This window comes from Apteryx mantelli, chromosome 6 (assembly GCF_036417845.1).
Source record: "Apteryx mantelli isolate bAptMan1 chromosome 6, bAptMan1.hap1, whole genome shotgun sequence".
Lineage (NCBI taxonomy): Eukaryota > Metazoa > Chordata > Aves > Apterygiformes > Apterygidae > Apteryx > Apteryx mantelli.
The window spans coordinates 28,144,917-28,158,905 of record NC_089983.1 but is presented as its reverse complement, the minus strand read 5'-3'; the positions used below and the strand labels follow the sequence as shown (position 1 = coordinate 28,158,905).

The 13,989-nt window shown below is 40.4% G+C and overlaps 1 protein-coding gene across 1 annotated transcript in view; it reads left to right on the top strand.

The window, feature by feature from the left end:
• Positions 1-72: 72 nt before the first annotated feature.
• Positions 73-13,989, top strand: part of UBR3 (ubiquitin protein ligase E3 component n-recognin 3) — a 123,787-nt gene continuing 109,870 nt past the window's right edge. The window contains exon 1 of the mRNA XM_067299089.1: positions 73-521. Within this exon, the coding sequence (XP_067155190.1) occupies positions 73-521 (449 nt within the window). The remainder of the gene's footprint in view (positions 522-13,989) is intronic.

The following is a 13,989-nucleotide window of genomic DNA, read 5'->3' as shown; positions in this document are numbered from 1 at the left end:
GGAGGCAGGGCGGCGAGGGGAGCCCAGAGCCGGGAGCCCGGCGCAGCCGTAGCGGCTCCTCAGTTTCCCATCATGGCGGGGGCCGGCGCCAGCGGCCGGGATAAGCGGGCGACGGCGGCGCGGCTGAAGGCGGCGCTGGGCGGCGAGAGCGGCGCGGCGGCGGCGGGCGAGCTGCGGGCGCTGCTGGAGCGGGTGCTGGCCCCGGCGGCGGGCCCGGGCGGCGGCGGCGAGGCGGCGGCCGAGGCGCTGGAGTGGTGCCGCTGCCTGCTGTCGGGCGGCGAGCCGTGGGACAGCTTCGTGCAAGCCGTGCGGGCCTACGACCCGGCCACGCTGTGCGGCCTGGTGTGGACGGCCAACTTCGTGGCCTACCGGTGCCGGACGTGCGGCATTTCGCCCTGCATGAGCCTGTGCGCCGAGTGCTTCCACCAGGGCGAGCACGCCGGGCACGACTACAACATGTTCCGGAGCCAGGCGGGGGGCGCCTGCGACTGCGGCGACAGCAACGTCATGCGGGAGGCCGGGTGAGCGCCGCGCCGCGCCGGGCGGCCTGTGTGGGGCGGGCACCTGCCGCCCCCGGGGGAAGCGGCCGCGGCCGCCCGCCGCCTTCCGGCGAGCCGCGGGGAAGGGAGAGGGAGCCGGCGGCACCTGCTTCCGCCGCGGCGGGGCGGCGCGCGAGCACCGCCCTTCACCTTGGCCCGAGCCGGGGTCAGCCGCGCCTTTGGAGCCGCCGGGCCCGGGGGTCCTGCGGGGTGGCTTCCTCCTTCTTGACGCTGCATGTGCTTTTTCTAGGACGCTTATGCAAATCTCGTTGCCCTGGCGCGTCTTGCTCGGAGTGCCGCGCTCGAGGAAGTCGGTAACGGGGCGCGCATGGGAGGCAGTACAGCTCCCAGCTGGCTGTGCTGGCCCCGCACGGCTAACCAAGAAGCGTGTCAAAATAGCTTTGTACTTCACCTGAGCAAACCTGCTGAAATGAACAGACTGCGTAAGAGGGAGCCATTTTTGTCCATTCCCCCCCCTCTACAGTTCATCGCGCCTCCTGCTTGCTGTTCGCAGCTTTAAATCAAGGAGTTCCATGACTCTTGGATAGATGACACAAGGCCGGGTTTCAGGAAAGTCAGGGGGCCTTCATACTCTGTAAGTGTGCAGGCCTACTGGAGACAAGTCTGAAATACGTGGTTAGAGGAAGAGGAAGGTGGTACTTCATTGTTCCCTTTGTATGCCATGGTAAAAGCAAGGATCTGTCAACTCATTGTTGGGTAGAGCTGATACCTAGCCAGTAAACTTGGAATTGCACAACTAGGTGGAGTTCACCGTGCTCCTGTTCATTCAACAGAGAGCTAAGGACTTCTCCAGGTGGTGGTTTGGTGCTGGAGTCAAGCTTCTCTTCTGACTTCCTTTCCAGAATGTTCTCTGTCCTCATTCCCTTCGGCTTGGTAAGGTGGTGGTGTGTATCTCACAAGAGTCATCTCATCTTTTCCCTGCAAATACTTAGCTGGGGCAGCTAGCAGAATATTTTAGGAACATATGGAAATGTTAAAACATTCTTCTTGGTGCTTTTCATATTTTTAACGCTTCTAGTGTTTAATTCTGCTTTATGCACTCTACATCTTAGATTTCATCTGTTTTTGCATTTCTACTTAGGGATTTTACTAATTCTGCTATGGCCTGTTGCTATTTAAAAATTGTCTTCTTGACTGATTCTTTGGGTCTGTAATCTCTGTTTTGCTCTAAACCTTGACATGGCTTCATTGTTTCTTTCTATAATTCCCCCTCCCCCCTTGTTTCTCTTACTACCTGCCTACCATTTCTTTCTTCCTTCTTGGTGGAATCTTTTCTTGTTTGTAGACACCCTCCATGGAAGAAATTTTTTCTTTCCTTCCCTGTCATTGGTCTTTAGTGATTTTTAGGTATTCTGCTCCTGAAGACGTGAGCAATTCCGTCTTTGTCAGGCCCTGTTCAACATTTGGTGTTTCTGCTTTCCTCAGTATTACTGAAGTAACAGTTCCCCTTGATCTTGAGAAGTAAGAAAAAATTCTTAATGACACTTCTTCCAGTGCTCTGTGTGGGATAGGTTTAGGGCTCCTCTTAGTGGTAGGATTTTAATAGAGTACGTACAGATCAAACTACTTTAAATAAATATTTCTTAAAATGATTTCTGATACTGCTCTCATCCCAGAATTTATAGCTTTCACAGTTTTCATTTCCTATTCAAAACTTTTTTTTTTTTTTTTTTGGAAGGAAGCTGGTTTAATAAGAAATTAAGTTGCTGTTAAATCCACAATGTAAACAGATGGAAACTCTGAGGGAGTAAGAATAGTCTCCCTCATTTCTCTGTTATATTTAATTTCATTATTAGTTTTAATAGTATAAAGGAAGAGTGAATTGTCTTTGGGTGTGAGGTAGGTCCCTTCAGAAGGTTTAAACATTCTGGATAAAGAATTGCATAGTATCAGTTCAGCAACACTCTTGAGGTAAACAGTTGATTTCTCTAGTTTTCCTGGAAATACAGGAAGACGACACATGACAGTAATATTGGAAGCCTCCTCTCTGCATAAGGTTGCTCCTGCTTAAATAAAGAATTGATGTTAAACCAGTGCAATTAAGTGAACTAGAATCTTTGTTTGTCATTTAAGACAAAGTAGATCAAGTTTAAACCGATGTAAAAACATAACACACAGTTTTCCTGTTGACTTGAATTACTTCAATGCAGTATGTTTAGATAAGCTGATTTAACTTTGTGTACACAAATCAATTACATAGTTACAAAGGTAATACTTAACACGTTAAAGTTAGGAGATCTTTATGTAGATTCAGGAAATAGCAGTGTGTCTAGCCTGATATAACCTTGGCTACTACAGCCTAGGCTTCTATAAATAGCAGGGGAATCAAATGTGGAACCTACTTATGAACTTTTATCTACCATCTGCCTCCTCAGATAGAATTTTGAATAGATACTGTATGTGAAGATTATAGTAACAACAGTTTGTTTCTCTTGGTTCCTGTTATGTGATCTCCCTGTTCTGAATTTTTTTTCATTTGTTGCACCTTGAAAAATAGTTCTAATGAAGTCTTAGCTAACTCATCTACTGTAAAGGAAATCTGTCCAGGTCACCATGTAAAAATATCGTTTCATTTTCTTTAGCATGCCTAATGTAAACCTAAATATGGTTTGGTATAAGAGGGAGTGTTAATCTTTCAGTAATAGTTAAAACTATAATCTGCTTTTTTTTTTTGTGTCTAATGCCTTTATATAAGGAAGCCAGCGTATAGCATAATAGATAAATGCTGGTTTGTTTTAGGTACCTTGCATAATTCTCAGTTGCTGTAGAAAACACTGGATTGTCACACCTCTTTTGGTTCCCATGCAAGTTGCAATGTTTTTGATGCTTATGTTAATAAGCAGTAGGTGGGTTGGTCTGACTTACTAGAATGTAATTTTCATTTAGAAAATACCTAAATTTGTATATTTTAAACATGTAGATGCTTGAGAATGGATTAAAAGCTACTACTTATGGCAAGATTTCTTAGACTTTAAGAGCCAGTGGTAAGTCTCCAGGTGAAAATAGTTTGTAGTCTTCTCCCATATGGTGTCTAACCCTGGGCAAATCAAATTTTGCAGCTCCATCACAGGTAATTAACAATGTTTTGAAGAAGACAAAATCTTCAGTTCTAAAGCATTTATAGTAGACATATGTTCATAGTTCAGCAGGTGAGCTCAGCTTTTGGAAAAAAATGCAGTTGAACAGGGGAAATTGAGACCTCAATAATTTTTGATTGGATCTCTTAATGAAACTCTGTAATTTATAAAATCACCTTGAAGTAAGTAATATGTCGTGGTTATAATAAGCGAATAACTAGTTAGTGATCTGCTACTGATGAGTCCGGTCTTGTTTCTGTGGCAGTCTTGTTCTGGTTCCCCTTTAAGTCTGTAGACAATAACCTCATGTACCATAGAGCCTCTACGCTTTGGCTGTTTCATTCCCCTGTGTCCTGTTTCTGAGTATGCCTCGCCGTGTGTTGACTTATATTTGTTAAATTAATCATGTGGGAAGCAGATGTTTTAGTGTTGCATTACAGTACAAAGAGAATAATATCTCCATCAAGAGTTACATATCCTGAAAGGCAAAAAGCCAGGTTAAGAATTTCATTAAACAGGCTTTTGCACTGATGTTCGCTGTGTATTTGATGGTAGTTATGGCAACCATTGACATAGAGCATTGCCTTCTCTTATGACTTATATAAAAGGTTCTAAGAAATTATCTATTTCTACTTGCAACAGGGGACCATTTCTTTATCAGTAAGCATGTGTGAAGCCAAAAAAACTGTGGTCATAAGAAAGGTGACTATTGTAGATTGATATTGTAGGCCATATGTTCAAAAGCACCTTCAGGTACCTAGCTCCAGGTTTTCTGCAGTCCTGTCGCTAATGATTCATACTTGTTTTTCCATTCAGCTCTGCAGTGTTAGGATATACAACAGCGTGGGTTTTGTGGAGATCCCATCTGATCTGCACATTAGATCAGACTTCTATCTCTTTTTTGTTACGTCTCTTTTGGGGTTTATGTATCTGTTGGGTCTACCGTGATCCCATAGGAAAAGGCTTGAGTCACCATAGAATTCTCTTTGCTTCTTTTTCATACTAAAGAGTGTGAGAAGTATATTCTTCAGTTTCTAGCCTGCTAACTTTCTCTTCGTTTAGTTTACCTAGAATTACCCTTGCGTTTTCAGTGCATTAAAATGGTTTGCACCTAGGAGGTGTTACTGAATAGTTAGCTGTCTGTAAATTTTATAGCCTTGGACAGTAGGTAGCTAGTATTGATGACTATTGCTACTTTGTCCCCATGTTCTTCTTCTGACTTCAATTCCTTATTTTATCCCTCTTTAGAGACACTTCCTAACAGAAGCTCATTTCAAAATAAATGGTCTTGCTGTGTTATTTGCAAGCTATAGAAAAATATTTGCTATTTCTGTTACCTTCTTTTCCTGAATAAGAGTAAAGGACCTTTTTCCTATTCTAGACTTGAGAAAACTTTCAAAAACAGGCAGACAGTTAAAAAAGCAAGCTTTCTGACTTGCTGTTGAGAAAGCTGTTGTAATAGTGACCTTAGGATATAGTTCGATGCTGTTCAACAGGCAGGATCTCTTATCTCATCCTATGTTGTAGCAGCTGTGATCCACTTGAGGTCAGAGATGGCAGATCTGTCTGAGGCTGAGTACTGGGACCTACAGAAAATCACTCTTTTACTGGTATTAACTAGATTATGTGGTTGTTTTATGAACTTGAAATCACCAGTCAATCAGCCATTTAATGTACATTACATGATGCTGCTTCAAGGTTGTCCTTTCCAATGTGACTCTGTCCCTTCTATTCTTCTTTAACAGTAGACAAGGTTTCAGTTCTCCAGGATCTACAGGCTAGGTTTGATGATACAGCCTCACAGGGCAAAAAAGTGCTCTTTTGGACCTTTCTCCAAGAAACTGCTGATCATGGATGCTTCAGGAACAGGCCGGGACCCTATGCACTGACAAGAAACTTAGCCTCTGAGCTTTGTGAAGCTTCATAAAAAGGTCCTTGCGTTCAGGATTGTTGGCTTGGTGCAAATGGCATTCTTTAGGATCTATATCAACTCTGTAGAGCTTCTCTGCTTTTAAAGTCCTTCAGGCTACCAAAGACTTCTGGGTGAAGGGACTGAGGAGAAGTCTGAGCTGTACTGCCCATTACCCTGGCCTGGGAGTCTGAAGAAACCTGTGGTTGTGTCCTTCTGTGGTGGATGCTACTGTTCAAAACAAATAAACTCCACTGCCTAATCCACCACATATAAGGTACAGGAATTCATGTTGGGATTCACACTGACGGCAGCATTTCAAAGAAAAACAGTTACCATGCAGTAAATAACTGGTTCCTTCTGCCTTCCCTTCCCACCACCCCCAGATGTAAAGGTCGGTATTGGGTCTTGCTGCTTAGGATTCTACAGTAACATTCAGTAGTTTTTGCAGAGCTTCCTTGGAAAGTGGGAAAACTTTCAGACTGCTATGGTGATTAAGTCCATCTTGACATACAACAGGCTCACAAACCTGCCAGTTTTGATTTTCCTTAAGAATGGCTCTAACTGGGACTACATCAGCCTCTAAATTAGTTGCTGCAATGTTTTCCAAGTGGTTGACAGCCAAGTGATAATTTTGGATTATTGCTTTTATAGCTGTGGCTTGACTAGCAGCCGTGTACATTATACATGCCTCAGTAGTAACATGCAGTTGTTTCAAAGGCGTCGATAAGGGTCTGAAGTGGCTGTCACCTTTTCGGACTCAAATGTATCAATATACTTAACTTTAAATGTTCATAAGCTTGAACTCTTTCTGTGTTAGCCATTGTACAGACTTAGACTAAACGGTAGTTCCATTCCCAAAGCTTTTGCTGATAGGGACAGTCTCGTTTGAAGAACAGAACAGTAATCTAAAGATTGATCTCACAAGATATTACTGTTGTATACCTTACCTTTTTCTGAAATTGACTTATTTCTTGTATGATTTGTATATATTCTTTGTAATATACCTTGATATATATTCAGTTGTAAGAAGCACTAGTGTTCTGGAAGTCTATGAAAACAGTCTTGTTTAGATTTGAGCTAACTGGTGTTGATTTTCATACAGCATTTAATATCTCTGGTGTGAAACTCATGGACACTTACTTTCCAAGACTACTGCAAATTATAATATATTTATTATGTGCTCAGTTTGGTGGAGGCCTGACCAAAACGGAATCTTCAGTTCAAGCTGACAGTTCTTATTAAAATCCAATCAGCTTATTAAAATCCTCAAAAATAAAGGTTGTTTTTACATTTGTCTAGCTCTACCCAGTCGGTTAGAACTTTGTCAGACTTTAAGTGTTCAGGTGGAAGTGTTACATGCCAGATGTTTGACTTGCTTAAATTTTCTTGGGATACTTCAGGTGTTTCCTTAGCCAGAAAAATATTTTTTAAATCTATTCCGGAAACTCTTGCTTTTGTTTTTATAAATAAAAGATGTAGTGCCCTTATGCTTTAAGGTAGGTAGTTGATGGGATTCTGAAAATGACTGGGCAAGGAGACTGCATCTGAACTCATGGTTTGTGAAGGAAGTGCAGACCAGGCATGGGTGGATCTGATGAGGGATTGGGACAATGTGGTTTATTTGCTGATCTGCTCATCTCTCAGATCTGCTTTTGAAAGCAGCTAGGACTTTTGCTTTGAGAGTGCTACAGAAAGCGAGGAACTCTGAAACTCTGGGAATGAACTCTAACTGCTCTGAGGTTCTAAAAATTACAAAGTTTAGCATCCAGAACTAGAATATGTATTGCATCTTAATCTCTATCCTCAGTTCCATAGTTGAAAAAAATATAGATATCTGTAGTCTCAAGAGCATGTCTTAAAAGAATTTTGAACACTGCTAATTTTCTCATGGGCTTTTTTTTAAAGCAAACTCATGAAATTTGTTTTTAAGAGTTGAACTTGAAGATTATTCTCTTTGTTGCCTTCTTGTATCACAATGAAATCCTGGATTAACTGCTCATTTAACGAGTATGGTTCATTTATCAACTGAAAAAGCCACAGTTCCTGTTGAAAGTATGGTTAGAGACAGCATTCATACATGCAAATGGATGAATTAAGATTATGCCAATAATGTTAATGTTGCCATTAACAAAGTAACTGATACTCTTTTAACTTGCCAGAGCTTTGCTTTGCAATCACTGTGATGTTCTCTGTGGTGTAGCTTTTCAAACATTGGACTTGTAAGTTTGCTAGCTGTGTTTCTGTTATTATATAAATATATTTAAAATAGTGTGTAAATTGAGGCTTTTGGATCAAACTAGGTAGATGCAAGCTGTACTTAAATGCAGTTGCAGGGCTGTAATTGTATCCCAGAGCATCCACCCTTTTTAGAAAGAGAATATTTTGCAGCAGAAAGTAGTTTTAGTGTTTTGAGTTACTTGACTTTCTATCAAAATGCTCTAATTCAACTACTTCTGTGGAGCCTGTGACTTGAATGTTAAATGATAAAGGAGACATTCAGACATAGGCTCAGCTACAACTTTATGCAAAGTCTTTTCCTGCTCATTCTCTGAGTATCTCTAAGGTTTTACCTTTTCTTCTCAGCCCAGAAATTCAGATTTGTTACACTGACCAGCTCCAGCTTCTTTGACTGATAGTTCTGTCTCATATTTTCTGCTTTCTTCCTGTCCTGAGATACTGACTGACCTCCCCAATGCCTCATACGTGTTCAATGTTTGATTAAGAACTGTGAATTTTTATTCAGCTTAAATTCAACCTCTGACGTGGCTTGTCCAATAAGAATGAAGTTGTACGTTGCATTTTGCTCAGAGTTTGCAAAAGATAAATGTGAGGTTTCAAATGATAATTAATTGCATGCATGTCATCACTCTAAGATATCTATAAAATAATTGGAGAAGTGTTTGAAGCATTTTCTCAGTGATAGGTGTGGTTTTTTTGCTGCATGAAACCCTGAGGGAGTACATACCTCTGTTTCTAGCTATTGTTGCTGTAGCACCATCCAGAAACATTGCACTACTACCCTTGCTGAAGAGGAATTGAAAAGAATTCTTCACTTATTTTTGAAATGTTTTGTGGAAAAGTCTTCCTATTGTATGTGCTTTATGGAAAAATGAAAATCTTATTCTATATGGCTACATAAACAGACTTCATAAATGATGGGAGCTATACTAGCTGGCTGTTTCAAACTGAATAACTTGTAGAGAAATTTCATGCATTTTGAAAGCAGTTTCTGTCTTTAATTGTGGTTTTATATGTTTTAAACAACTTCTTTGTAAAAATATTTTTCAATTTGCTAGGTTTTATGGGCCTTGTAATTGTTGAAATGGTGATTAAAAGGGGATGGGCAAGTTGTTTTGTAATGATATATGCTGTGTATATGCACTATTGTGCAGTTTATAGCAGTATCAAATGAAACCTCTGATGAATGTGTACTAATATTTTCACTTCAAAAAAAAAAAAATCACGATCACACTTTTTTTTGAAAGCTTTTTTTTTTAGTCCCTTCCATCTCCCCCACCCCCCCCCCCCCAAGAAAAAAAAAAGAATAAGTTTTATGATTCTATTTTTCAGTGGCAAGGGATTTATTTCAGGTTATCACAAAGACTGTGATTTCTTTATTCTCCTAGCAGCCAACAATTTTAGACATACTACCCTTTACGGTTTTAAATTATCCAGTATAAAATAAGATACGATTTATTTGAGCTTTTTTTTTTTTCACTTTCTGAGCCATTGATGGAAAACTAGCTGCTATCCCTTTCCTTTATTAGAAATTTAACTCTGAATCCTTGTTTTTCTTTGGTCTTTTTGGATATGTGCAATCTAGTTGTGTAATGCTGGGCAGCACTTTGGTATCTGATCATTAAAACTGCTAAATTACTGTTTCTGACTGGTTGTGCCTACTTATATACTAATGAAACTCATTGCAAGTTTATCTGCATTACCAGCTGTTTAATTGGTTTCCATCTGAGAACTAATGGGAATAATAGAAACACTCTTCTGCAGCGTTTCCTTGCTTTTTGTCCTGCTGGAGAGCTTTGCTACACTGTTAAGAGAGTTTCTGGTGACTTGCATGCCTCTCCTCCTCCTTTTCTGCAAAGATCAGAATGACTTTTAGGAACCTAATCTTTGATTTCTAGCCTCCTAACCTGGCTGAATAGCTTTGTCATGAAGGCTTAATGTGTGGAAAGATGCCCTTTAAAGGTGTGCTTGGGTTTTCTTTTTTGGGAAGCTGTCAGCTCTTCTCCCACGTTTCATTGTCCTTCTCTGCCGTGTCTCCGCTTTGGAGCATTCCTGATCAGGAGGGCGAGACGGACATCTCTCCAGTTGGTTTTGCTTCTTGTCGGTGTCCCTAATAACAGAAATGCAAATACTTGGTTTTTGTCCCTGATCTCCTCCATTACTCACAGCTTTCTTAAAGAGCAGTATCAGAAGAGCAGTCGTGCCTCAGACCTTGAAGTCAGTAACATATTGATTGGAAGTCTGTTTTGCAGGTGAAATGAAGAAACGTAACTATTGAAATTTAATTATTGGAGGGAAAAAACCTAAACCATAATTTTCAGAGAAATAGTTGGTTTATTTCTCTGCATTTCTTCAGAGTTAACATCATGCTTGTTGTTGGTTAGTTGGATTTACAAGGTTACAATGTATCAAAGTCCTTTTGCTTCAAGATAAGCTTCTAATCCTGATATGAAAGGTGTATTTTACTCTGAATTGAGAGTTGTTTTAATAAGTGACCTGCAAAAGCAGGAAAAACCCTTTAAACACTCTACTAGAATATAAAGAATAAAAAGTGAGTTCACAAGGACTCTGAGAGACAATTGTAGCGCTCAAAAATATTTTGCATTTTGCAATCTATTTTGTAGAAACAGTGTATGGAACCGTTTTATTTGCTCTTTAGTTTTGCGGTGGGGACAAATGCATAGTCCTTTTAAAGTACGTGTTGAATTTTTATTTACAAATTTTATTCATTTTGTTTGACTACTTTATGAAACATTACATGACATTGTCAGTCATGCAGTAAACGATATGAAATTTAAATGCATGCAACATCTTAAATAAAAAAAAGTCAGTTTAAGTATGACTTATTACGAATTGAAAAATCAGGTAAATGTTTACTTTCTTTCCTTAGGATTTGAGGTTCAGTAGCTTCCATTTGAGTCCTTTCCCTTTAGAAGAGTGATTGTTACCTACGTTCTTGTCCCCCAAAGTTTCTATCAGAGTCAGGTGCTCGTTGTGCAAAGTACTGTACAACATGGGTAAAACCAGGGTGCCTTCTTTTGACAGCTCGATAATCTAATTTAAAACAAAGCACTCTTTAAACATGGGAAGGAGGGGGCAAAATAGTGAGGGAAAAGTGAGGGTAAAAATAGCCTCTGTGTGTGTATATGTGTGAACTATGTCAAGTTTCTGGAATGCAACTGAAACTTGAGACGTTGTGGGACGTAGTGTAAGGAGGCCTGCATGACTGTTTAAAAGCTGTAAAGGTGTGGCCTGGCTGCTGAAGTGCGGAAGGCACTCGTCAGCTGCTGTAATAACTGGGGACATTTAAAAACTCATCTTCTGAAGTGGAGAAGTTGGCTTCATAGTGAGCCCTGCATCTACCTTACCTACTGGGTGCAGGAAAATAGACATCACTGGGGCTTTGTTCTGCATGTTTTGCTCCCCATCAGATGAACAGGGAAAGGGACGATGACAAGATGATTCAGGGATTTTAGTGCAATTTCCAAGGAGACAGGTCAGCCACAGTGTGAGCAGATTTAAGTTGGCCATGTGAAATTGCACTCTATTTTTTTGAAGAGTTACTAGCTTTTTGCTAGCTTAGCTTCCTGAGCTGGTTTAACATAGGATGAGTTGAGTGCCAGTGCTGGAACAAAGAAGAGGGCAGAAGACTGGATTGTGGCAGGACTGGCCTAGATCAGCTTCAGCATTTGTGGAACTGTTGTCTCAAACCACAATACTTAGCGGGACAAGCCAGGGGGATGTTTTACCTGAAGCCAATTTTTAAATACATTTTGGAAATTCACAGTGGAACTATTAAAGGCTGAAATAGTAGGGCAGTATGGATTGAATCTGGAAAGTCTAAAGTGAAGGTTTCTCATAAAATGATAATGTGCTTATGTTGATAATGCATAGTATTCCTTACTCTTATGCAACTGTCAGTTTTCACAGACATCTTACATTTAAGATATCAATGCAACATAAGAAATTTCAGACGTCATATTAGAAGTCATGTGGATAAGGTTGCTTGTGAAACCCTTATTTTTATTTATTTGCAAGTTACTGTTATTATCTCCTTTTGCTGAAATTAGCTGTATCTTTTTGTGAAAAAAGCAATTTCAAAGGTAGGAAACTGCATGGAAAACATAAACCTCAGTATATGTTTGAGTTGGAGATGGGCATGAGGAAAAAAGGTGATGAGTTTGTCCATAGACCTGTATTTCAGAACTCCTACATTAGCTCTTCATGTAAAGAACAGGCTTGTTGGAAAAAGCCTTTTTGCAATATTGAAAAGGTATGTAATAGAACTAGAGATGGAGGTGACCTGTTAGTTATCCAGTCAGTCTTCCGCTCCATAGTTTAAATTCTGTATATATTTTTTCTTTTCATGTTTCTTTAGATGTAGATTATAATGGAGGAATATATTTCATCATATCTGATTTATATCAGCCTTTCTTAAAGCCCTGTTAGACACTTCTTACTTTTGCCTGCTTTAAGTGCTGGAGTTCCCAGGCTGAATGTTATCAGGCTAGATCTGGAAAATTCCCTCTTTTGTGGTATATTAAAACCCTGTTTTGATCGTCTTTGGAGCATTTTGAAATGGGTATTTGTTTGGATGGACACTTGTGTAACTAAGGTGAGGAAGCTCTTTTAGAAATACAAAGAACTGATCATGGAATAGCCTTGTCTGCTGTTTGTCCAGTGGCTGTATAAGACATTGGTGAAATTTATTACAGGTGTTTTTTTTCTTCCAGAATAAGTAGTTTCAACTCTTTTCTGCCTTGTCACAGCTTGGGGTTCTGGCTCTTCTTCAGTTAAAACAGCTGTTTTTTTAATTCTGAAGGTCTTCCAATTCATTGTCTAGTAGTTTGATCAATATTTGTAGAAGAATTGTGTAGCACTGTGAAAAGGCAGTAGAAGTTTGCGTAGAACAGAGATCGGTATTTCGGGGTTATGCAGTAACATACAGTGGTAGGATTGGTTTTCTAGAATTTAGGATAAAAGAGAGTCTCATAAGTCAGTATTATAAACTTGAGTTCAGTAAGGTTTCTTCATTCTCTTTGCTAAATAATAACATTCTGAGTATTGGCTTTTTGGAACATTTTGGCTTAGATTAATTCTTGCCCTTGAAATTCAAGATGGCTAACTGCTTGGCCAGTAGCAAGTCAAGTCAGTAAAGACTTATTCTGGATCCTGTGCACATTTCTGGCTGTTAGTTAAGCTATGGATCTTGTATTGATTTAGGACAGTACTTTTATACCACCACCTTTGAACTATAAACATGGAATAAAAAATACAGAATGTGGCTCATGTAAAATGCCTAACCAATCTGATAGCCTTCTATGATGGAATGACTGCCTGGGTAGATGAGGGGAGAGCAGTGGATGTTGTCTACCTTGACTCCAGCAAGGCTTTTGACACTGTCTCCCATAGCATCCTCATAGACAAGCTCAGGAAGTGTGGGCTGGATGAGTGGACAGTGAGGTGGACTGAGAACTGGCTGAATGGCAGAGCTCAGAGAGTTGTGATCAGTGGTACAGAGTCTAGTTGGAGGCCTGTAGCTAGCGGTGTCCCCCAGGGGTCAGTACTGGGTCCAGTCTTGTTCAACTTCTTCATCAATGACCTGGATGAAGGGAGAGAGTGCACCCTCAGCAAGTTTGCTGATGATACAAAACTGGGAGGAGCGGCTGATACACCAGAGGGCTGTGCTGCCATTCAGAGAGACCTGGACAGGCTGGAGAGGTGGGCAGAGAGGAACCTCATGAAGTTCAACAAAGGCAAGTGCAGGGTCCTGCACCTAGGGAGGAATAACCCCATGCACCAGTGCAGGCTGGGGGCTGACCTGAACTTTTTATTTTCTGTGGAAGCCTTGTACTTAGAAGAAGCTGAGATTCAAAACTGCTTTACAGATGTGCTAATAGATTTTCTTTTGTTACAGAGTTCCCTTAGTTTGAGGAGATAATCAGTGAAAGCAAACCTTTTGGCTGAATGCAAAATATTCAGAAGGGACTTGTAAAATATTTTAAAACACACTTTATAGTAATTCATTCCTAGTGTATCTTTAAGTCTTTCTTGTTGTTACTTTTGATCTTGCCTTATAATTTGAGGTGAAATATATTTCATCTCAGTGGTGAATGGGAAACCAAATACCTTAAGATAATAAGAGGTACTATATTGCAGCACAGGAAAGCCAGATTTGCAATTTATGGCAGTTTGAATTTCT